Here is a 23446-nt window from a genome sequence, read left to right on the forward strand (position 1 = left end):
AGGAGGCCCAAGGGGCGGCTAGTATTATGGGATCATGGGGGGGGGGGTGGAGCCGGAGGCGTGTCTGCGAGCTCCACCCTCTTCTTGGAGTAAATGACCCTCCTCTCCTTACCCCCTTCCCCTCTCAGCCCCTGTTCCGGCAAAATACCCTGGAGCCAGACAGGCAAGTGGGCAGGGAGTTGGCCAAGCCAAGCCCTCCAAACTCACACTCCCCGTGCAGAGCGGTGTGGGGGGCAAGGGCATGGGGCTGGCAGACAGGAGACCCCGGCCCAGACTGGCTCACTGTGAGGGTGAATCGGGGAACACAGAAGGCCCGTGAGACGCCGTGGGGCTCAGCTGCTCCTTGTGCCTCTTGCCTATTTGCACTACACCCTCTCAGGTGCCTTCCAGAGCAGGTTAGGGCTCGCTCACAACTGTGTCAGTGTAGATGTATTCCCCAGGGGAGGGCAAGTTCCCCAGGACACTTTAAAATATTTTCTATTATTTTGATGATAACCGAAAAACATGAATATCAGCATTTCTGTAATATAGAGCCTGCCCAGAGATGTTATGTTTTGTGTTCGTGTTTAGGAAGAGCTGGTGACAAGCAGTGTGACCAGGTGGACGTAACAGATAAGAGGGGCCTCTGGGATATGCTGAGGCCCAGCAACATCATGGCACACATGCCCTCTGTGAGGGGCCTGAACACAGACCAGTGTGGGAGACCCCAGCCACTACCCAGCGTCAGGACGGCAACCTTCCCTGCTTGCTCATTGAGAACCTGCTCCAAACCAGGCTTCTGTGGTTTAAATTGACATGTAATTCACACACCACACACTCAGCCTTTTAAAGTGTGGACTTCAGTGATGATTGGACCGCTATCCGATTCCTGAAGACACTTCATCACCCCCATTTGCAGCCACTCCCATCCCCCTCCCACAGGCCAGCCCCTGAGCACCACGAACCTGCCCTCCTGTCTCCCTTGATTTGCCTGTTCTGGACACATTCATTTTTTTTTTAAAGATTTTATTTATTTATTTGATAGAGAGAGAGCAGGAGAGCACAGGCAGGGGGAGGAGCAGAGGGAGAAGCAGGCCCCCCGCTGAGCAGGGAGCCTGATGTGGGCTCCATCCCAGGACCCTGGGATCATGACCTGAGCTGAAGGCAGACGCTTAACCGACTGAGCCCACCCAGGCGCCCCTGGACACATTTATTTTTTTAACTGCCAACTTAGTTTCAGCAAAAACAGAACACAGCAAACAAATGAACACAAAAATCTCTCCCATTACATTAATGTTCTCAATTTGAATTTTGTCCATTTATTTCGGGGCCCTTATTTTTAATCTCTCTTGGTTTATAGTTGTATAACTATTATAAGGGGTGATTTAGTGATTGTGTTTAAGTGTCATTATAATAAGAATAATTTAAGGGTCCATGTGGTAGACTGCAAAAATGGCTACAAATTCCTCCTATTCCAGTGTGCACACCTCCTTGAACGGTGCTCTATCATACTTCCCACCAAGAGATTGTCTGTTTCTACCCCCTGAGTCTGGGCTTGGCTATGAGACTTGCCGGGGCCAATGGGACATTACAAAGCATGACACAAGCAGAGACCTGGCAAGTGCTTGCACGCTGGGGCTTGCCTGCTCTTGCCCCCACTGAGGACCATGTGACAGACACCATGTGAATAATCCCAGGCTAGCCAGCTGGGGACATGGCCCCGTCACCCCCATCACCCCAGCTGACCACCAGTACCAACCGGCATCTAACGGACCCACCAGATGTTGCCTTTGAATGAGTGAGTCCAGGCAGAGGAACAGAAGCAGCAAGAGCTGAGCCCAACCCAAACTGATGGCCCACAGAACCATAAGCTAATACAAACACTTGTTTAAAACCACAAAGTTTTGGGATGGTATGTTACACAGCAAAAGGTGGCTGACACATTCTATGAAAATCGTTTTCCTCTTAGAGGTGTGCACAATTAATCAACAGTGGCTGCCCCTGGGGAAACAAACAGCTCCTGCAGGACAGAGATGGGAGGGAAATCTTTGCTGGATCCCCTCTCACACCTTCTGAAATTTGAACCATGGAACAGGTTGTCTATTCAACATAAGTAAAAAAAAAAAAAATTAAGGTTTCCCTGCCATTGTTCGAATTTGTGAAATCTCCCCTGCATTAGAATCTCTCCTCTGCCTTCCCGGCTTTCCCACAGCCGAGGGCAGGCCCGAGGGCCTGGCGGCCCCTCTCCCAGCTCCCCAGCACTCACCAATGCGGTGGGGGACCTTCTCCAGCTCCTCAATCTGGATATGCCTGGCACCCGCTGGGATCTGTACCAGTTTGAGAGTTCCTGCCACAGAGAAGGATCCGTGAGCGTCCTGAACTGATGGCCCGTCTGCCCAGCAGACCCCATCACCCACGCCCCCCACCCCTAGCACATCCCCAAGAACCTGTTTCCTCATCTGTAAAATAGGAACGGGCCCGTGTCCATAAGGTGCTGAGAGGGTCAAATGAGATGCTATTGTTTAAATGCTCTATCAAGGGCGCCTGGGTGGCTCAGTTGGTTAAGCGACTGCCTTCGGCTCAGGTCATGATCCTGGAGTCCCGGGATCGAGGCCCGCATCGGGCTCCCTGCTCGGCGGGGAGTCTGCTTCTCCCTCTGACCCTCTTCCCTCTCGTGCTCTCTATCTCTCATTCTCTCTCTCTCTCTCAAATAAATAAATAAATAAATAAAATAAATGCTCTATCAAGTCTAAGGGCTGCAGGGTGGGGGGGGGGGGGGGGGTAAGCACGCATGCACATTAGTTACTATTATTCCCCACTTTCTTGAGCCTCCTTTTCTCTCCTGATGTCCTCTCCCCCTTTTTTCTCATACTTTAAGGGATTTAGATGGACATCCAGCATGGCTTCTCTGGGCCCCATGGCTCTCCCAGTCCCCAACCTGGAAACAAACCTCTCTCAAAGCCACCAACCTTGCCCCCAAAAGGAGAGGCGAGGCAAGACTCTGACACTCCCAAAGGGGACACGGATCTAATTTATCCTAGAGTGTAGAGGACTAACACCTGGCCCTTCTCATTAGCCAAGTGTGGCCAGACTCAAGGTGGGAGGGAAGTTGAGGAACTCAAGGTACCAGGAGTTCAAAGCAGGAGGCACCACTAGTTTACCAAAAAAGGGAGAGAGGGAGGAGAAAAAACATTCCAGTCCAGTCTGGGCTACCTCTTCAGACCCGTCTGAGTTCTCACTCCCACAATCGTCCCTGGGCCAAAGAGATGGATGAGCTCCTATCACAGCACATGGGCCGGCAGGAAAATGCTTCTGGGCTTCTGGGCCCAAACGCAGGCCGCACACACTGGAAGGGGAGGTGGCCAGCTGTGGCTTCTGACTCCACCACCAAGGGCCTCCTGGGAAGGTGTAGAGGCAGGCTCCAGGTGCCTCCCCCCACCGCCCCCCACCCCACCCCGCACTGTGGCCCCAGCAGAGGAAGGAGGGCTCGCCCGAGGGACTCAGGCCCAAGGGACCCCTGGCCAGGCCAGAACCCCAGCCACTCCTGGTCATCTCCCCGGCCCCAGGCTGCTCACCTGCCTGCTTGGAGGCCTTGCCCAGTGTCCCCTTCACAGTCCTGCAGTGAGAGTTGTCGCCGCCACAGACCCCGCACTTGTCATCTGCTTTCATGGAGCCCACCTCCTTGTCACAGCCGACAGGCTGAGGCCAGAAGGAGGGGTTCAGGAGAAGGCTCCCATGCCCCCCCGTTACCATCCCCAGGCCGGCAGCCCCTGACTCCCTCCCTGGTCTCCAGACCCCACAAGGTGACCATAGACCAAGAAGCACTCCTGGACACAAACTCTCCATGTCACATGGACAGGTCTTAAGCCTGGCCACTCCTCTTCCCTTGAGCGGGGCTGGGTAAAAACCCCTTTCTAGCAACCCGGGATTATGCTGAGGACCAAGGGTGTCACGGGTGGGGCAGGCGAGGAGACGCTGGTCTCCCCAGGGAGCAGAAAGAGGGGCAGGCAGTGCAGCCCTCCAGTCTCCCCGGGGGAAGGCGGAAGGGGGGGCGCCCAGAGCAGGGGACCTACCACACACTCGCCACGGGCACAGACACTATACGGGTCCCGGTAGCTGCAGCGTGTCCCATCGTGGACCACCTGGTTCATGAAGACCACATCCCCTGTGTCCTCTGACTGGCAGATCAGCTCACACTTCTGGGCATCTGTGGACAAAGAGACCGTGCTGAATTCCCAGCCGTGCTCGGAGAAAACGGGCTGGCCCGGGAGGAGAGCAGCGCCGGTCCCAAGCAGGAAGCTCCTGGACCAGCTCCGGGTGCTGGGGGGAGCTCTGGGGGTGGAGCTGGGGCTTAATATCCCTGCTGTGTCACTTATCAGCCTAGGGACCCTGGGCAAATTATCTGACCTCTCTGAGCCTCAGTTCCTGATCCCTGACCAGTAAAATGCCACACAGGATGTTAAAGAAAATCAAGTGATAAAATAACAGTAAGAACAATAATAATAAGCCAACACTTAGTGAATGCTTCCTAAGTGCCAGATACTTCCAAAACCTCTACACGTTTTTCTCTTTTTTTTTTTTTTAAGTAGGCTCCACGCCCAATGTGGGGCTTGAACTCACAATCCTGAGATCAAGAGTCACATGCTCTACCGACCGAGCCAGCCAGGTGCCCCTACACACTCTGGATGTAAAATTTCAAATGTTTTTTGTGAATGAACTCAATTACATTTTTCAATACCGCAAGGAAGTAAGTTCTAGCATTACAGAGGAGGAGACCAAGGACCAGAAAAGTTAAGAAATTTGCTCAAGGCCACACAAGCCACACACTAAGTAGAAGAGCCAGGATCCTAAGCCAGGCAGTCTGGCTTGATTCCCACACTGACCTCTCCATACACTTCCCCAGTCACATGTATGATGGCGTATCTTCACGTGTTTGTAAACATTAGGAGGCTGTGTGAAAATAAGGCAGAACAGTGATCTGGGTTTGGGTTTGCCAAATGAAGCTGCAGTGAGAGAGGACAGGAGATCCTTTCTAGTTCTAACAACTGATTGTTCTCTTCCCTCTCTGGGCCATTGATGTGCTAAAAAGAAGGTTCCAGAGAACATATAAACATTTGCTATGTTTCTTAGGAAAAGGGAAGTTGGGGCTAGATAACTTTCTGGAATTTGTCGAAAAGGCCTGGGAAAACCCAAAGTCCAAATGCCCCAGGGGCTTCCTTGGATCTGAGTGGATCTGCAAGGCTTTCAAAGCAAGCCACCCGCCTCAGCCAAATTTCTAAGGGACCATCTGGCTCCTTGCTCCTGGTCCCTGGGCTTGCAGCATGCATCTTGCCCCAGTACTCAGAGCTCAAGTCCAGAACCACAGCATCTAATACCACTTTAGATTTCGTGCACAGGAGCCAGATTCCCGGCGGGACCTGCGCCAGCGGGAGAGGAATAGGAGACTCTAACCCTCCCAAAGGGTCAGGGACACTGACCAGTATGCCCCAGGCGGACAGCTCTGTGGACAGCCATGGAAGCCAGCCGATAGTGGCAAGGGGGTGGCGGACTCCCTAGAGCGGGAGGCACTCAAAGCAGAGGGAAAACACTCTCCGCCATCATGTTCCAGAGAGGTCCGTGCCCTGCTGGGCAATGGACAGGCCCCTGAGGTCCCTTCCCACCTGAAGACTGTCATTCTAAATACGAGCTGAACAACCAAGGGTCTTGGAGTTAATCCTTTGGAACCAGGGCTCCAAAGAGGAGGCTCTGGGCTCAGGAGAGGAAAGGCCATTCTAGTAGGTGCCATCTGAGGCTGAGGGCTGCGGGGTAGGGGTTGAACATCTGTCCATCAGAGGACCATAGAGAGGCTGGCCGGGGGAGTGGACACAGAGGACCGCAAGGGGCCCCTCCAGCCTGAAGGTGCTAAGACGCCTCCAACCCCAGCCCTTCACAGGCATCTCTCCGCTGCTAGGAGAGCCGTCCGTGGAAATGCTCCAAAGCACACAGGTCCTGGCACTGGCACTTGGTCCCAAAATTCAGTTCCTCTGCATGAGTCCTGGGGCCTGTGTCTGTCCCAGAGCAGCCTGGAGGGAGTCAGTATCAGGATCCCAGAGGCTCTCATCCGCCTGCCTTTTAAATCCTCTTCATTACCGGCTATAACAGTAGCACCGTCAGCAAAACCTAAAAATATGGGATGTGATAGGACAGAGCCTCTGGGGATGGCGGGCACGCAAAGCCAGGGCACCTGCACCGGTAGAGCGCCTTCCCGTACAGGTACGGGCCCGGGTGAGAGGCACCAAGCCAACAGCCAACACCGCTGCCCACCTCAACGGCACCTCTGGGTGAAGGGCCCCTGATTCGAGGGGGTTTCCCCGCCAGAAAACCGTCAGCATAAATACACAAATCAGGCACGGCTTTCATGAGGTCCGTTGGCCCCAACGCACACAAGACGAGGGCCCGCACAGAGGTGTATGGCAAGCCTGGCCACTGCATGTCCCTTCTGGTGCCCCAACTGTCCCTCTACCTCCACGGGTGGCCCCAGGCATGGGAGGCGCACCTGGGAAGACATGGACCCAGCAGATGCGCAAGGACGTGGCGGGGGGGGGGGGGGGGGGGAGGGAGCCACTCACCGTCTTCCGGCTCGTAGGGGAGCCAGCTGTGCTTGGCATTCCGGTGGATGTAGTAGGAGTTGCGCTTGGCACACTGCTGGGCCCGGAAGTCCTCGTAGGGCCCCGGGCACTCCTCGCTGTTACATATCTGGTACTGGAACTCGGGCCCCGAACACGGGCGGCCTCCGTAGGCTGGGCTGTGGCAGGCACAGAGGGACCGGGTGACTTTGCCGGAAGGCTGGGGAGGGCCAGGCTTCCCACATGGCCACCCATGGCAGCTCAGCCTTTGAGAGGAACATAAAGAGGCTCTTCTAACTTATAAGCTAGAGAGGGACTCCCCCTCCAGTGGGGGCTGCTGTGCTCAGAGCCCTTCCAGATTCCTCTCACTCCACCCCTTGGGCACATGCCACCTGTTCCACTATGGGGGGAGGAGGAGAGCTGAGAAACAGGGCAGGGGGGTGGATGGCGGCGACAGGGCTAACTGACGCCCTCCGACTGGGCTGGAAGAGAAACCGGTCTTATTCGTCCTTGTATATGTTTTCAACCATTGCAGAGGGCCTGGCATACAGTAGGCGCTCAAAACGTGCCTCCACAATTCCGATTTGCGTCCGCTTCCACCTCACCTCATAATAAACTAAGAAGTGGTGAAGAGAGACACGGATCTGGAACGAGAAGGCTGTGCTAGGTCTAACCCCAAGTCCCGCCTTTGTAAATCTCGGCTGAGTCACCCAGCCTTATTGAGCCTTGATTTCCTCTTTAAAGGTGGGACCGGGATCCCTCTTCTCTAACCTACCTCCTGCAGCGTCTGTGAAGAATAAATAAGAAAAGGTATTCTCTTCTCCATTCCATGAAGGGGATTGGGTAGGATTATGGAGGCAAAGTATCCAAGCATAGCTTCCTGGTACTGTGCTCCCAGAGCCAGAGCATCACACGGGTGTGTGCACAGAAGTGCTCAGCAGCCCCCCATCCCACCTGGCACGAGAGAGTGCTCGATACACTGTACCAATTATCATAACAGCAGCTGCCGTTTATTAGCGCTTAATCTGGGCTGGGCATAGTGCTCAGAGTACCCATATTATGTCACTTAAGCCTCATACAATACAAAGAGTTACGATTACAGAGGAGTTTGCTAGACGGCAGCTTTGATCAAGGGGATAACCACCCGTCTAGACTGGAAGGTGGTTTACTCAGAGTGGGCCTCACTGGGCCTTTCTCCAACCTGGGCTTTCACACCCCCCACAGGTGGCAGGTACAGGGCAGTTCGTTTGGGTTCATACTTATAAAAGGTCAGCACAGCCAGTGGACACAGGATCAGGCTGCGACAGGCGGTAGTGAGCCTCCCATCCCCGGAGGTAAACAGGAGAGGACGAAGGATCCCTCCTGAGGATGCGAGGGGGGATGGCCACTACCGAGCCACAGCATCCAAGGGCACTGCTATTCTGCGGAGGCTGGGCACCCCTGGTTCCTGGAGCCCGCTGACCCACACGGCCGCCCCTGGCCGGCCCCCATCTAGCCTGAGGCTGTTCTGACCGGGTGGCTTCAGCCGGGGACAGGGAGGCCAGAGCCAGCTGGCGCTCGAAGTTCCCAAACCATGGGAGGGATCCCCATGGAGGGAGTAAAAGGGGGAGACACAGACTGCTCCCCCAGACTCCTGGAATTTGGGTGGGGCAGTGAAAGGCAGGATTTGATGACAAAAAGAGGTAAGTGAAGGAAAATTAGTGGAAGTTTTGCTTCATATGGCAAGAAAGCAAACATGGCTACTGAGCATTTAGATCAGTGTCTTCTCAAAGCTTAGCCAGAGGATCAGAGTCCTCGGCCCACTCAGAATCTTCCACACACGAGAGTTTGAGAATCACTGGTTCAGACTGATTCTCAGATGCCACACCCACCCGGCCCCACCCCCCCCAACAATTCTGGGTCCTCACCAATAGAATACAAACCACTAGACCTTCTCTCTAGTGTCCTGCCCCCACCCCTTCCCGCGTGCCTTCGTCTCCCAGCCCCTCAGGCCTGGTGGCTGGGGGTCCCCTGCCCTGCCCACCTCAGCCAAGAGCACTCACGGGGGATTGTCACAGCTCCGGCTGCGGGATCGAACCCCGCCCCCACATGACCGTGAACATGACCCGAACTTGGTCCAGGAGCTCCAGCCTCCATCCTGGCCGTAAGTCTGCTCCAACGACTTCCAGATGCAGTGACCTTTGAAGCACCACTGGGATGGAGCAGACGGAATGAAGTTACCCTGGGGCCACTGCTGACCAGCCGGCTATGGAGAGTGCCCCATGGTGCAAGTGGCTGGGGGGCACCACACGTGAGCCCAGAAGGAAGGGCATTAAGAGCACGAGCCTCAGGGTTGCACAGAATCCCACCCCTTCCATGAGCCGAGTGGACCTTCAGCAAAGGGTTCCCCTTTCTGAGCTTATCCCTCCAGTGAACAGTGTGGGCAATAGCACCTGCCCACGGGTCTGCTGGGAGCCTTGAAGGAGATCATGCCTGGCACGCACAGCCCTCCAAAAATGGCAGACAGTATTATCAATGATGATAGTAACTGCAGATAGTTGGCTTAACACTCCTGGAGAAAAAAAAAACTGATCGGGGATAGAAGACACAATCTTTCCATGCTATCTAGAGGCGATCTTGACTCTGTACCTCAAAATCCCCTTGCAGGGGCCACGGGCAGGTGTGTTTGTGGGAGGCAAGTCAGTCCCACAGGGAGGTCTATCCATGCACAAATGGAGAGAGTATTTGAATCGAGTCTAAGAGGCCTGGGTTTGAATCCCTGCTCAGCCATTACAAGCTGTGTGTGACTTTGGCACAACTTCCCCTTGCCGAGCCTCAGTGTGCTCACCTGTTAAATGGAACTGTTCTAAGAACTGAAAGCAAGAACACCTGCAAAGACCCTAGCTCGAGGCCAGGCACAAAGGAGGGTTGAACCAAAGTAACTCGCTTCCCTTCTCCTGCCGGGCAACATGTGAGAAAGACAGCAAGGCTCCCTGGGTCTTTTTCAAGAGAAAGCTGCATGGTTCTCAGCCTTGGAGTCACCTGGGGAACTTTTAAAACTCCAGATGCCTTCATTCCACCCCAGACAAACTGAAGTCAGGATCTCTAAGGGTCGGGATTTTTTAAAGACGTGGCAGATACTTTCTGTATCATAAAAACCGCTCAGGTCAAGTGCACAAGTCAGTGAGTTTTCACAATTTACAGCCTTGTGCAACTGTCACCACATCCAATTTTAGAACGTTTCCATCACCCCAAAGAGATCTCTCATGCCCATCTTCAGTCACTCCCTGCCCTGGGGGGTGGGAACTCGGAAAGCTCCCCCGGTGGTTCCAACATGCAGCCAAAATTGAGAGTCATGGATTAACTGTCGCGTGAAATGGTGACGGAAGTTGCTGGAACTCTGGAAACACCTGGAGCAGGTATACCGAGTCCCCAGGATAAGAGCCCTCCAGGCGCAGAGCCCACTGGGCCGGTGCAAGGCCACGGGAAGCCCCAGCCATCTGTGAAGGGGCAGACCCCCCTCCCCCCGACACACACACACACACACACACACACACACACACGTGCTGGGTGGGTGGAGCCTGGTGAGGGCAGAGGGCAGAGGGCAGGTTGGAGGGTGGGTCCTGTGGCTGGGCTCCCAGCTGATGCTGAGTAAGCCTAGAGCCTCTCTCAATGCCCTGCTTCTGCCCCTTGCTCTCACGTGACTTCAGAACCACCTGAGGAGTGGAAAGGCCACTTGATCAGGGGTCAGCAGGACCCAGAGAAGTGCCACAAGTGGCCTACAGGCACCACAGAGATCAGGCTCAGGACCAGCAATAGAGCAGAGGTGGGCTTCAGACCCCAGGTCAGGGCTCTCAGACCCGGCCACGAGGCCCCTGGGCCAAATGAAGCCCCGACACGCACACACGCTCAAGGGGGCAAACACACGCCCACATAGACGTGAAAGGCTGGGTCTGGGGCAGGGGAGGCAACACGTGCATGGGGAAAAATAGCGTGGCGGGCCAGGGAGGGCAAGCAGGACACCTGGAGTCTTCCCTCCCCCCTTCTTTGACTCCCAAATTCCTTCACCTGCCTGCCTGGGCCTCATTCTTCTCATCTGTAAACTGGGAGTAAGCCTTCCTGCCGGAAGGGCTGGAAGACAATGCCAAGCTCTGCGCACTGTGGTGTGGGAGGGAGGGTGTGAACATATGAGTTCATGGAGGGGCTCCATGCATGCCATCTGCACACACATGCCTGGGGGGCGGGGGCTCCCGGGGACCCACAAAGTCCTGCCGCAGCCCCAGGCCCCAGGTACCTGGCCAGGTGCACACTCAGTCCCGTCCAGGGGGGGCCCCTTCTTGGTCTTGCAGAAGTACGGGTTGTCGGGGTGGCTGCACCACAGCTGCTTACAGGGTTCAAAGGTCTGGAACTGCGCGGGCAGGGAAGCGCGGTCACGCACACAGGCTCCAAGTTGTCCAGGGGGCAAAGGGCAGTGACGGAGAGAGGGGAGGACTGTGGTGGGCACTGGGGCCAGAACACGTGGAGGGCGGCAGGCAGGTCCATGCCCTCAAACTGGACCCCACTTCAATGGCCTCCAGGGACCCCCCACTCTCTCCGGCGGGGCACCAAGCGGGGGAGGCCACAGCCCACACTCCCCTTGTTGCCTCCCCGGGCCTCCCTCCCTGCCCCTGCAGAAGCCGCCATGCCACTGGGCAGGGACTAGAGTTTGAGGCTCCGGGGACGCTTGGGCCTGCCAAGCCCCTTGAGCCCAGTGCACGTCAGGGCCTTCAAAGGGCTGCCGGTCTGGCCCAGACCCCAGGACACCCAGACGAGGCCAGGATTCCCACCCGCCTCCGGTCTCACCAGGCTGTGCCAGATGTTGGTGACCTCCTGTTTCATGTTGTCCAGGAGAGCCCAGATTATTCTCTCCTATGACCCCCTGCCAGCCAGACCAGTGCACTACAGATAGAGCCCTTGGGCGCTGAAATTCCACATCCCAGGCTGTTTCTCCCCGCCTAGCTCAGAGACCATGTGTCCCCATATGGCCTGAGCAGTGGGAAGGTGACCATACACTGGGGCTCCTGGTCCTGCAGGATGTGAGCCTCTGCCAAGGCCCTGATCAGCAGCTGTTTGGTTCTCTCCTGGGGGCTCCCCAGCGCCAGGCTCTTTCCTGCCCTGTCCTGCAGGGTAAGGAAGGGCTATGCTCCCTTGTATCTAGCTCCTAGGCATGGGGTGGGGAGGGGAGAGCATGCAATTGACCCCCTGGAGAGAGATTATGTGGGGACACAAGAGATTTTCACTAGGGTGACAAATCAGCCCAAAACATCCTGTCAAATCCCCGAAGAGTAGATGGAGACAACTATTCCTCCAGGAGGCCAGAGCCCAGCACCTGATACGACAGAGGGACTGCCCAGCAGATAAGTTCCCTAGTAACCCACCCTGCCAGGACCCCATCAGCCACCTGCCCTCTCTGTTCTACTCTGTCCCATCTTTCCCAGGACTAAAGCATCCTCCAGCCCCTGCACACACCCGCCTCCAAAGGTGGGACTGGGTGGGGCAGGTATGTAGCAGAAGGCAGCAGGGCCGGGCCCTGGTCACCCTGCATCCCCCCACGGCAGGTGGCACCAAGCCCGCGGGCTCATCACCAGGCCACCTGGCCAGCTGGGAGGCCCAGCCGGGGTCCCAGGAGGACAAGGCCCTGGCACCCCAGCAGGCAGAGGCCGGTGGGAACTCACCGCAGAGCAGGTGTGGTATCCGGAGCCGAAGTCAAAGCGGCATTGCTCGTCCATTGAGTAGTCAACGCCCGGCAGCTCCGGGGGCCGGGGCCAGGCGGGCGCAAAGGGGTCATCGAGGAGGCAGTCATAGGAGCTGCCGGTGGAGACAAGGAGGTGAGCCAGGCCGAGGCAGGATTCCCACGCCCTCCTGTCCTGGAGGCGGGGGTTTAAGGAGCAAAGGCGGCCTGTAGGAATCGGCCCTTGCTGCCTGCCCTCTGCTAGGCGCTCGCTGTGCCTTCCAGGGAGGAAGGGCCCGTTCCATAACAATCGGAGGGCTCACTGCACTGAGGGAAGGAAAGGCAGCCTGCCACGCAGGACGTACTGGGGGCCCTGGCCAGCTGCCACTTGAGGTTAGTGACAGTCTCTCCGCCCACACCTGCCCCACCCGAATCCACTCGGCCCCCATTCTTAGCCTTGAGCTCCTGGGTCTAAAGCTTGTCCTCGGCCTCAACGTCCTGGAGGCCCAGGAGCTGAGCAGCAAGGCTGGGAATGGAGCGCATGTTGGGGGCAGGGTGGTCCTGGGACAGAGATGGCTGGGGGGCAGGGGAGATGGAGTGGCAGGCTGCATGCTCCCCGTCCCCAGCCCGGAAGTGGAGGCAACCTACGGGAGGTAGCGGCTGAGCTCCACTTTGCTGCAGCGGGACCAGTGGAAACGGTGGAAGGCAGCCTGCACCAGGGGCGCCATGACGCTGCCCAGGCTGGTCTCGTCCGCACAGCCGTTCCCCTGACCATCATGCTCCATGCCGAGCCTAGAGGGTGGGGGTGGGGTACAGAAGGGAGCCCCGAGTCACGCTAGGGAGCCGGTCCCTGTGAAGGCAATAGGAGAGCATGCCCTGACCAGGCTTCAGACTGTTCCTCCTGGCCTCAGTTTCCCCACCATGCAGGGGGGAGGACCACCCCTCTGGATGGAAGCTGAGGCCCCACCCTGCTTCCCAATGGGGCTGGACTCATTCTGCCCTTCTGCCCCCTCCTCAAACCCCACCCACATCCTCAGGGGTTCCAAGGCCCGCTCAAGCCCCACTCCTACCCGGACACCCTCCCTGGTCACGACCCCCAAGGGCTGACCTCGTACAGCAGGGGTCACCCGTGCCACCATTAACGACTCGCAGCACCAGGCCCAAGGCCTGCAAGTGCAAGGACCAGGTCTCACTCATCTGGTTCAGTTCAACCTCATTTCCTGAGTATCGGCATGCCAGCTTTTAAGCTTTCCCAAGACCCCGCAGAACTGAGCACAGAGCTTTGTGAGTGGTACACACCTACCACAGCGATGGTTTAAATTGTAAAGTCTGTTTTGTATCATTAGTATTGAATGCCAAAGCCCAGAGGCTCTAAATTCTCAACTACTCCCAGGTGGCTGCATCTGGCCTTGACCACCAGACAGACACGTGGACCTCTAAGGCTGTCCTTGTCTCTCCCCAGGGAGAGGCTCTGCTCCGTGAAGAGTGGAGCCCCGACCCCCCCCCCCCGCCTCCCACACACAGGAGGACAAACTCCCGGCTCTAAAATATGAGGCACCATGGGCTTCCGGGGCAGGAAGGGACCCTTGAGGTTCCCCACATGTCAGTCAGGAGGGAGCTGGGGCCCCAGCAAGGGGCAGAGCTTGCATGGAGTCCACAGGGGCCTCCTGGGCTCATCGGGCTGGTGTGGAGAGGGGCGCAGCAGACAGCAGGTGCCAGACCCCCTCTGGGCTGGCCCACCCCCCTCCTTCCCAAGTCCTTCCACCTGCAGGGGAGGGGCCGGGAGTGTGTCCCTCAGTTCTGCCCAGTGGGGGGACGAGGCCGGCAGTCATGACAGTAGCATGTGCACATTACCGAAGGACAACCTGGATGACAGGGGCATATTTGCTTTCTCCAGGAATGTAGCTTCTCTGGCCTATTCTCCACTACAGTCCATTCCCACCACAGGGCCTGGTGCACAGTGGGTGCTCAAGAAATATTGGTTGAATGAGTGAATGGATATGCTCTAAACAAAATCCAGGTCCAGAGACCAAGCAAGCCGGCCGCCAGCCTGGCCCGAGACCTGAGCCTACGAGCGCCTGTTTACGATGGGCTCAGGCCAGCGCTGCAGCAGCCGTGTAGGCTGGAACGGCTCTCGGGAGGGCCTCAAGTTGTGGATGGGATGAGGGATAGAGGCCATCCAGAGAACAGACCACTGCCTATGATGGGACACGGCATCGACCCGCCCAAAGGCGGGGCCACATCTGGTTCTCCATGGCCCTGGGATGTGGGGGCTGGAGCCAAGGCAGGCCCAGAATTGCCACCCCCTCCCCATCATGGCTGGGCACAGTGCATGGGCAGCTCCTCTGGCATCTCCTAGGATGCAGGGGTGGGAGCCTGATCTGGGATTAAGCCACCCACACCCGCAGAACTCCTCGGAGCTCCCAGCACAGCCCGCCCTCCCGGCACCGCTTATGCACACTTACACATGGCCAGTCTCGTGGGCCACCACAAAGGCTGAGGAGAAGCCGTCCTCGTGGTTGAGGGTACAGCTTCTCAGGGGGTGGCACATGCCAGTGACAGGTGCGTACCCTGCCGGGGAGAGGGAGAGAGGGCAGACAGAGGTCACAGGAAGGGGAGGCAGGACTCGGCGAGGTCTGTGCGCAGCCAGCCACTGTAGGGACATGCTGACGTGGTAGTGACCAGAGGGTCACCGGAGGGTGTCTGGAGGAAGGGGGATCTTTGCAAAGTCCACCCCCCTCCCAATAGTAGAGCAACCTGAGCCAAATCCTCCCACACCCTAAAGCTCTACAGCTCCCCTCAGGGCCTGCAGCTTCCATGCCTCTGCCATCCCCTCCTCCGATCAAAACAGTAAGATTTCCAGATACCCCAAGCCTGCGCACACCTGACTTCCACGCCATGTCCCTCCAGCCAGCCAGTCAGTTGGTCAGTCAACAAACACACACCATTTCCAGCCACTGGCAGGCTCAGCCAAGACCGCAGGGACCAGAATGGGGGCCTATTCACTTCCCCTGGTCCCCAAGAAACCATTTCAAGCTTGCCCACCTGTCCGGCCAGGTCCTATCTCCAAAGTCCCAGGACTCTCTCTGTTGACAGGGAGCCTGGTCTCTCAAACCGCCTTGGGGTGGCTCCAGAGAGCCCAGCCCCGAGCCTGAGCCTCTGCCCTGCAGCTGCACACACCTGGCCACAGCTAATACAGTACCTGGCGTACCTGAGGGCCCGAAGTCCTGCCGGGTGAGGAAGACCACGTGGTCATGGTGCTCTGCGTGGCTGGGATCCTGGCGCTGCTGAGAGTACGCCCAGCGACACACCTGCTCCAGGCTGCGAGAGGGGTTCCCACGCTCGATCAGGCTCAGAGACTGCAGGGGTCAAGAGCATCAATAGAGGGGCGATCGCCAGAGCCCCCAGACCTCAGGGGGCGCCCATCGCTCCCCTCCCACCGGCGGAGGACACTGAGGCCCATGGGACTGCACGGACTGTGCCCGAGTAGCCCAGACTCCAACTGCTGGTGCACAGCCCTCCCACTTTAGGGAGCGCTCACACACCAGGCCCTGTGCCAGGACACCTGTCTGCTGAGAACTCAACACACATTCTCTTTCCTCCTTCAACTGACTTGCAAGGCAGGTGTTGTGCTGAGCACTTCTTCTAGGCTTTACGTTCACGGTCTCATTTTATCCTCACAGTAGCCCCTGGAGGAAAGTTCTGTTGCTACCTCCGTTTGGAGGAGAATAAGAGACTGGTGGTCTAAGATTGCAGAGCCCAGGGCCCCAGCGTCCAAGCAAAGCAGGACTTGGCTCAGTCACTGCCCCACTCCGAGTCCATCTCCACGTCGGTTCCTCAGGAAGAGGGACCCCAGCTGTAAGGCTGTAGGACTGTCCGCTTACGAGCTTGGAGGGAATCCCTCAGTCCCTGTGTAATATCCCCAAATGCCTCTGTCCCTGAAGCCTCAGTTCTAATGGTGTCAGGGTTCTGATTCTGGAAACAAAATGCTTCCTAGACCCTGACCAACGGCTCTCCACCCCACAGCCAGTGCAATGCATTGGCCCCACACCCCTTCTCCCTCCAAAAACCCTGCCTATTGGCAAGGGGGGGTTACCTGTCGGTAGCCAACCATGATCAAGCGGACCAGCGCGATGTTTATATGGGCCCCCAGGGACTCATCATGGTAAATCTCATCCACCTGCCAGGAGAAGGGAGCACGCAATTTCAGGGGAAGCAAGCACGTGTTAAGAGCCTACCACAGAGCAGATCCTGAGCCCCGTGCCATGTTAACCCAATTCATCCTCACTGTGGCCTTAGCAGGCAGCTTTCTTATCCCTACTGTACTGATAAAGAAACTGAGGCAGAGAGAGGCAAAATGGCCTTCCCAAGGACACACAGCTAAGGAGCTGCAGAGCTGGGATTAAAATCCTGGCCTTCCTGGTTCCACCTGTGCACTCTCTCCACAGAGCCAAGTGTGAGGGGGGCCCTGGCCTCAGCCTCAGCCCTCTGACAAAAACTCATCTTTCCACAGCTGGAAAGAGTCCTTCCACAAATGTCACCCAGCCCAGGTCGCTCATCTTCACGTCCCTGTGTGTACCTCTCCAGTGGCCACTGGAATCGTCTGCTTTGCAGTGCGCGGGAAAATTTTCCAGGGCAAATGCAAGGGAAAGTACACAAGGGTCTTAGAAATGCAGAGTCTCGGGCCCACCTCCCAAGTCAGAGTCTGCAATGTGACCACAATCTCCAGGGATTCTCAGCCATGGTCAAGTTTGAGGAGCATGGCATTGGGAAACTCCCTTCTCCCACAGGTCCAGGGACACGGGGGCCATGCCAGGCCCGGTCCACCAAAGAATGCTGTCCTCCCCACTCCCCTAATCAGGACACCCAGGAACAGTGTCCATGACAGATGGACAAGCCTCAGTCTGTCCACCCCCAAGGACAGGGGGCTCACTCTCCCCTGAGTGTCCATCTCCTGAGGATGCCCCTTGAACAATTCCAGCTTTTTTAACTTTTTTTCTGAATATAAAACATTTCACCCTATAAACTTTGAAAAGTACAAAAAAGGTAGAAGAAAATCGACCATCAGCCAGACAGATATAGGATAACCACACTTACCATGCTTTTTGCCGTGTGTGTGTGTGTGTGTGTGTGTGTGTCTGTTGTGTGTGTGCATACGTGCGTGGGCTCATTTTACAAAATAGTAATCATACTGAATATACTGTTTATATGTTGCTTGTTTTGTGAAACAGTATTCCGCATATTTAAAAGCGTCATCTCCAATGTCTGTGTGTGATGGGCCATGACTTAGGTAACTAATCGCCTCGTTGGATGTAACCTCAGAGAGGAGTGACTTGCTTATTAGCAAGTCAGCGTCAGCACACAGCACTGGTAAAGCAATGCAGCTACTGGGGCCAGAGTCCCGGGTTCAAATCCCACCTCTGCCCTGGATGCTGGGTGGCTCAGGGCGCAGCAGGCAACTCCTTAGGACCTCTGTTTCTGTCCCTGTAGAATGTGGATCATAATGGCCGTCATAAGGCTGGCATGTGGACATCTCATGCTGACTCCGCATCTGGGAACCATGAGTGGGCCACATACACAGAGAGGCAGAAGGGGATCCCAGCCTCTGACTCCTGGGCCGCACGTCTTCCCAGGACCTGGAAGGGCATTTCATACATGGCCCTGTTCTCCCTGCTTCCATCTCTCCATGCCCTGCAGCCCATGAGCAGAGTAACCAGCCAACAACCCACAAAGGGACTGCTGTCTACCCAATGGAGAGGAACAGAGCTGCCAAGCCTATATGTGAGGGTCCCACAGGGAGGGGAAAGCCAGGAGGTGACTGGAGGACTGTTCCCAGGCCGGCCAAATACAGAGCAGGCTATGGCCGCAGAGCCTGGCAGCCGAAGCCGTGTGCGCCACAGAGCCTCCACCCGCTCCCCCGGAATGGGAAGCTGCCTCAACTCTGGAGCACGCGGACTTCAGAGCACCCTGTGTCAGGCTTCCTTCCACCGGGGCCAACCTGGCACCCATGTCTGGACCCAACAGAGCCCAAAGACCAGTGCCTGCTGTGGAATGGCAGGCCCCCCCAACACCCCAGCACAGGGAATGACAGGAAATCCAGTGGGCGGTCGCACTTCCTGCCACACTCCTCCGCTCCCCAGCACATATCACGGGGGCAGAGTGCCCAAATGTGGAAGGAGATGACGTCCTTCTCAACCTCGTGCCCCTGACTTATCCTAAGAGAACCGTGTGGTGGAGGGGGGGCTCCGTGGGTGGGGCCAATCGGCCACACACGCATTTTCTCCCTAACAGAATTCCAACCTAAGAATTCTTTGCTCTTCTGCTGAAATAATCGTCAACCTGCTGCAGGATAACTCTTACATAACCTTCACATCTCAGCCCCTCCACTCAGAACATGGCCTTCCTTCTACATGGGGTGCGGCCAGTGTCTCAGACCCCCTGATGTGCCCTGTAAGCACGCAGACCAAAGATGGGGTGATAAGCAAGGCATGCTCTACACAGCCACATCTGTGCCCCACATGGACACATATAAACCCACCGGTTGCCCCGGGGCAGGAAAAGAGAGCAGTCACTGGAATGCTTGGGTAGAGGCATGTGCAGAGCCCCTGGGCATCTGGAAATTCTCAGGGCCATTGTCTTCCTGCTCTGTCTCTCTCCAAAATGGGCCAGGCAGATCGCTGCCAGAATCTGGCCATATCCTTTATTGCTGCCTCCACACTCAGCAGGCCAAACCCACCCATCAAAGCCTCCAGCGACTCCTGCTCCCATGGCTGGCATCTCCAGCCCAGGACACTGGGAGGTCCTCACCGTGGGATTGGGGAGGAGGCTGCCGCCCCTCAGAATAGGAGGTAGAATCAGAGCCCGAGTATCCAACACTGGTGGGGATTGAGTGGGGCCTCCTGATGCCACCTCCCACTCCTGGGTGACTGGCCTAAATGCAATACTGAGCAAGCAGAAAGGGACAGAGACAAGGTTTCTCCATCCCGAGAGACTTTGCTCAGCACAGCACAGCACTCTGAAATAATCTAGCAACCAAATGCTTCAGGTGACTGGTGGACCCAGACCCCAGGAGTTGGGGGAAAAGGAGATGGGGTATACATGGGCCAGAAGGGTCAGGGAGGGCTTGCTGGAGGACCCAGAATGAGCCTCGCCCGAGAAGGTCGTGGGACCTTTGGAGGAGATGGGCAGAGGTTCCGTGCAGGGGAGAGAAAAGCAGGAACCCTAGAGCCATCAAGAGAGCCCCGAGGCCGGTGGTAATCCGGGCAGCTGAGGCAAGCCCCACCCAGGATGGGGAATTTCTTCCCAGCCCCTGCTCACACACTTCCCCCAATGCATGCATGTGCTAGCCCATTAGAAAGTTCTGGGTGCCATGAACCCCATTCAACCTTCTTGTCTGCCTCCCCCACTGGCCTCAAGTCTCTCTCTGAAAGTCCCATTGAGCATAGCTGTTCCATTCCCGGGGCGAGACGGTAGACACGGTCTCTGGGAGACTTCTCCCCATGCTCACGTCAGTCACGAAGAAAACCTTCCGGGCGGGAGAGGATGGGGCCACTTGCCAAGGAAGGGCCATCTGGTTAGGAGTAGGTTTTCAACAGATATTATCAAGAAAGAAGACATTTCAAGGAAACAGAACCCGAGACAGTTACACAGACCCCATCAAAGGGTCTGCAGCAAAGGAAGATGGAAAGTGATCCCCAAAAGGTGGCCTAAGGCACAAGAGTCGATGAATAGTTCTGAGGTGGGAGCGATAGTCTAGTCTTTTCTTATACTACATAAGGGTGATAAAAATAAAGTAATTCTATCTTACAACCTTATTCCCTCATTAAAAAAAAAAAAAAAAAAAAGGTGGGTTTGGCCCTGCCATTCCACATCCCCTGGTCTGGTCCATCTCTGGGGCCCTGGCATGCTCACTTACACACACCCCCGATCAGCCCTGGCCCTTGAGTAGGACCTTAGGGCTTGGATTCCACTGAAGCTGTCCTGACCACTGGCGCAGGCCAAGGAGGTGGCTGGACAGGGCTGCCATGTCCACCCAGAACCGCGGAAGCTGCCTGGCACACGGGTCCCAGCCACAACCGTGAGCCGGCGGCAGAACCACAGCCAGGAGGCGCCACTACCTGAGAGGCCCAGGACCTCTGGAACACACCCACAGGCGGCTCCCTGACAAGCTCTGGTCTGGCTGTGCTCTCCAGAACTGGCTCTGTCGGCCTCTGCCCTCCACGGCTGCCTTCCAAACGCCAGAGGGCAGGTCAGTGCCCCAGCTCTCGGGAGAGCAGGAATCGCTTCCCGTGGGTGTGGGCCCCAGCGTGACAGCCGCCAGACACACCCACAGGGCAGAAAAGAACACTGTGTCTGGTCTCCACACTTCCCCACCTCAGCCAAGTTCAATGTCATCTGCCAAGATCCCCAGGTTAGGGTTCCATGTCACGTATTGGCTGGGGGCGGCCATTGGGTATGTACTAGAAAAACAAGCAAAGGTCAGGACTCTCTGGCCAAGGGGAGACAAAACAGAAGGGAGAAACTACATGATAACGCAGCAGAAGCTAGAAACCACTAGGGTTGGAGGAAGAGCTGCTGTTCACTGAACACCTACTATGTGCCAGGCACATGCTGAGGGCTTGCATACAACCTCACATCAACCTTATGGAGAGAGGAATTGTTCCCATTTCACAGGTGAGAAAGCCAGGGCTCAGAGAGGCTGAGTCACTCACCCAGGGCCACCCAGCTGGGAAGTGGGAGGGCTCAGATTTAAACTCAGATCGGTGTGACTCTAAGCCACTATGCCCAGCTGCTTTCCAGAACCAGCCCCTGTGGCAGGCCGGCTAGAGTGGGCTTCCTCTGGCCTGGGAGAGGAGAAAGTGTGTTTCCACATCCAGGAAAGAGCAACACAGCCAGGCGGGGGGTAGCTGCAAGAGCCCCTTCCCTGTTCTCCTATAACCCTGCATGGGCAGGCCTCCTGGGAGGGGGCGGGGGGAGGGGGAGGCTTTGCAGTCAAGCCCAGGGAGCAGGAAGAAGGAAAGGAGGGTCTATTGGGGTGGGAGCTCTGCATCTGTTTTACTGTCCAAAGGGAGGGTCAGACTCTGGATGGCTACAGCAGAAATGCCTGGGCCTCTGTCTAGGGCTGGAGGGGAGAGCTAGGCCCCTGGGGAGCCCATGGGAGGGCAAATGGCAGCCTTCCCTTCTGGACCAGGCCAAGATGGGCTTCTCCTTGCCCGTGCAGAGACGGGGTCCAGCACAGAATGGTCCCTGGCCAGCCCCAGGTTCCCACACTGCTAGGGAGCACGGCTCCCGAGGAGCTCTGAGGCAGCATGTCCACCTGCCTGGTTGGCCAGGTGCAGGCAGGTTCCAGACAGGGAGGGGCCGTGCTGGGCAAGCACGACCCTGAGGTCCCAAGCCCACCCCCTGCTCAAGTAGGAGAGGACACGAACTGACACCGAAGGAGGGGCTGATGCAGCCACGGCTCCTGCCCACCTCCCAGCACCCTCCCAGCGACCTGCCCGGAAGGAAGGACCATCTCTTCTTTTCTTTCTAATTTGTATACTTTTGATTTTAGAATAGATTCAGATTTCCAGAAAAGCTGCAGGCCGAGTCCAGAGAGTTTCTGAGGGCCCCACGCCCTGCTTCCCCTATGATTAACACCTACCATGACCGCGGTACATTTGTCAGAAGGACTGAAACAACGGGACACATTATTATTAACAAAAACCCATGTTTGTTTCAGATCTCCCAGTTTTCCCCTAATGTCCTTTGTTTCTGCTCCAAGACCACATCCAGGCCCCCAGATTACATTTTGCCACCGCATCCCCTCGGACTGCTCCAGAGCATTCCCCCTCTCTGAACGTTCCTCAGACTTCCCTGGGTTTTGATGACCCCAACGGTCTTGAGGAATTCCAGTGAGGCATTCAGCAGACTGGTCTTCCACGTGGGTACATCTGATGTTTGTCTCAGGGTTAGATGGGGGGCTCGGGCCTAGGGGAGGAAGGCCACGGAGCTGAAGCGCTACCTTCCCCACATGATGTCAGGGTACCTGGCGCTGGCAGGACCCATCCCTGGCGAGGCTGACCGCCACTGCCTGCCGGGACAGCGTCCACCCCCAGGCCATGCTCTTTGGGACAAAGTCACCGTGCACAGCCCCCGCTGCAGGAGTGGGAGTTAAAATCCACCTCCCTGAGGACAGAGTACCTGCCTCAATTATTCGGAATTCTTCTCCTCCCACCTGTTTATTTATTCTGTCGTTTGTTTATCAGTACGGACCCGTGGATATGGATTTTATACCCTGGGTTATAATTTAACGCTACATTATTTATTCTGTTGCTCAAACTGTCCCAGCTTCGGCCACCAGGAGCTCTTGCAGTTGGTTCCCGTGTCCCTTTAACACACCCTCGCTGTTGGTTCTGGGGTGTTCGGGTGGTGTTTGAACACTTCCTTCCTTTCTGGCACTACAGGAGGCTCATCTTGGACATTCTCTGCTCTGGTTCTAAGAGTCAGCCATTCCTCGCAGGAGGTCCAAGGAGCTCCAAGGAGCACGTTACCCTCATCGTACCGAAGAGCAGGCCCCCAGCGATGGCGGAGCCTGCCTGAGCCAGCAGCCGTGGTCGGAGTTCACGTCCAGCCTCTGCCCACGTGCCTTCCCGGGTCACTTACGGCTCTGATCGTGAATGGAATGGGGGCAGCCCTGCTGGGAGGAGAGGCCTGGCCACAATCACCTGTCCTGCCCTTTCTCAGCCCCAGGCCCCGGGACCAGCTCTCTCTCCCCCCAGTCCCGAACCGTCCAACAAGAGGGGATGCAGCGACTCTGCCGACCAGGCGTCCAACAAGCACAGCACTGCATGTGTCTAAGACACTCTTCTTTCCCTGTTTACGATCGCAGCGGGTCAGGGGGCAGTCACAGCGGGTTTCAGCGCCCAGGCGAGCCAGAATCTCATGTTATTCCTGGGGCTTCACAGGACACCGCAACCCCTTGCCATTGCTGGCAGTGGACCGTTTTGGGGCTATCTGAGGAAGGAACGTGAGTCCTGGTTGTCTGAAAACCTCCATTGCCACCTTCCGGTAAAATCAAGAAGGCACCCACTTTTCAAAGCTTGCAGAACAGGTTCCAGCTCGGAGGAAATCCCAAAGATAAGAGTGGGGCATGCCTGCAGCATCGCCCATACTCCGGATGGCACAGGGGACA

At 56.7% G+C, this 23446-nt stretch overlaps 1 protein-coding gene across 2 annotated transcripts in view; it reads right to left on the bottom strand.

Annotated features, from left to right (window-relative positions):
* Positions 1–23446, bottom strand: part of ADAMTS14 (ADAM metallopeptidase with thrombospondin type 1 motif 14) — a 70644-nt gene that overhangs the window by 14396 nt on the left and 32802 nt on the right. The window contains exons 5-15 of one of the 2 annotated variants that reach the window (XM_025850328.2): positions 16370–16453; positions 15485–15632; positions 14739–14844; positions 12922–13065; positions 12278–12410; positions 10858–10971; positions 8627–8775; positions 6588–6763; positions 4053–4186; positions 3555–3678; positions 2246–2326 (exon numbers count right to left, since the gene is read on the bottom strand). In XM_025850328.2, coding sequence (XP_025706113.2) covers positions 2246–2326; positions 3555–3678; positions 4053–4186; positions 6588–6763; positions 8627–8775; positions 10858–10971; positions 12278–12410; positions 12922–13065; positions 14739–14844; positions 15485–15632; positions 16370–16453 — 1393 coding nt within the window. Of the gene's footprint in view, positions 1–2245; positions 2327–3554; positions 3679–4052; positions 4187–6587; positions 6764–8626; positions 8776–10857; positions 10972–12277; positions 12411–12921; positions 13066–14738; positions 14845–15475; positions 15633–16369; positions 16454–23446 lie in introns of both variants that reach the window. The other variant, XM_073878861.1, reaches the window with a different exon arrangement.

Source organism: Callorhinus ursinus, unplaced genomic scaffold, assembly GCF_003265705.2.
Source record: "Callorhinus ursinus isolate GAN/ISIS: 27379988/994484 unplaced genomic scaffold, GSC_fseal_2.0 scaffold31, whole genome shotgun sequence".
Taxonomy (NCBI): Eukaryota; Metazoa; Chordata; class Mammalia; order Carnivora; family Otariidae; genus Callorhinus; species Callorhinus ursinus.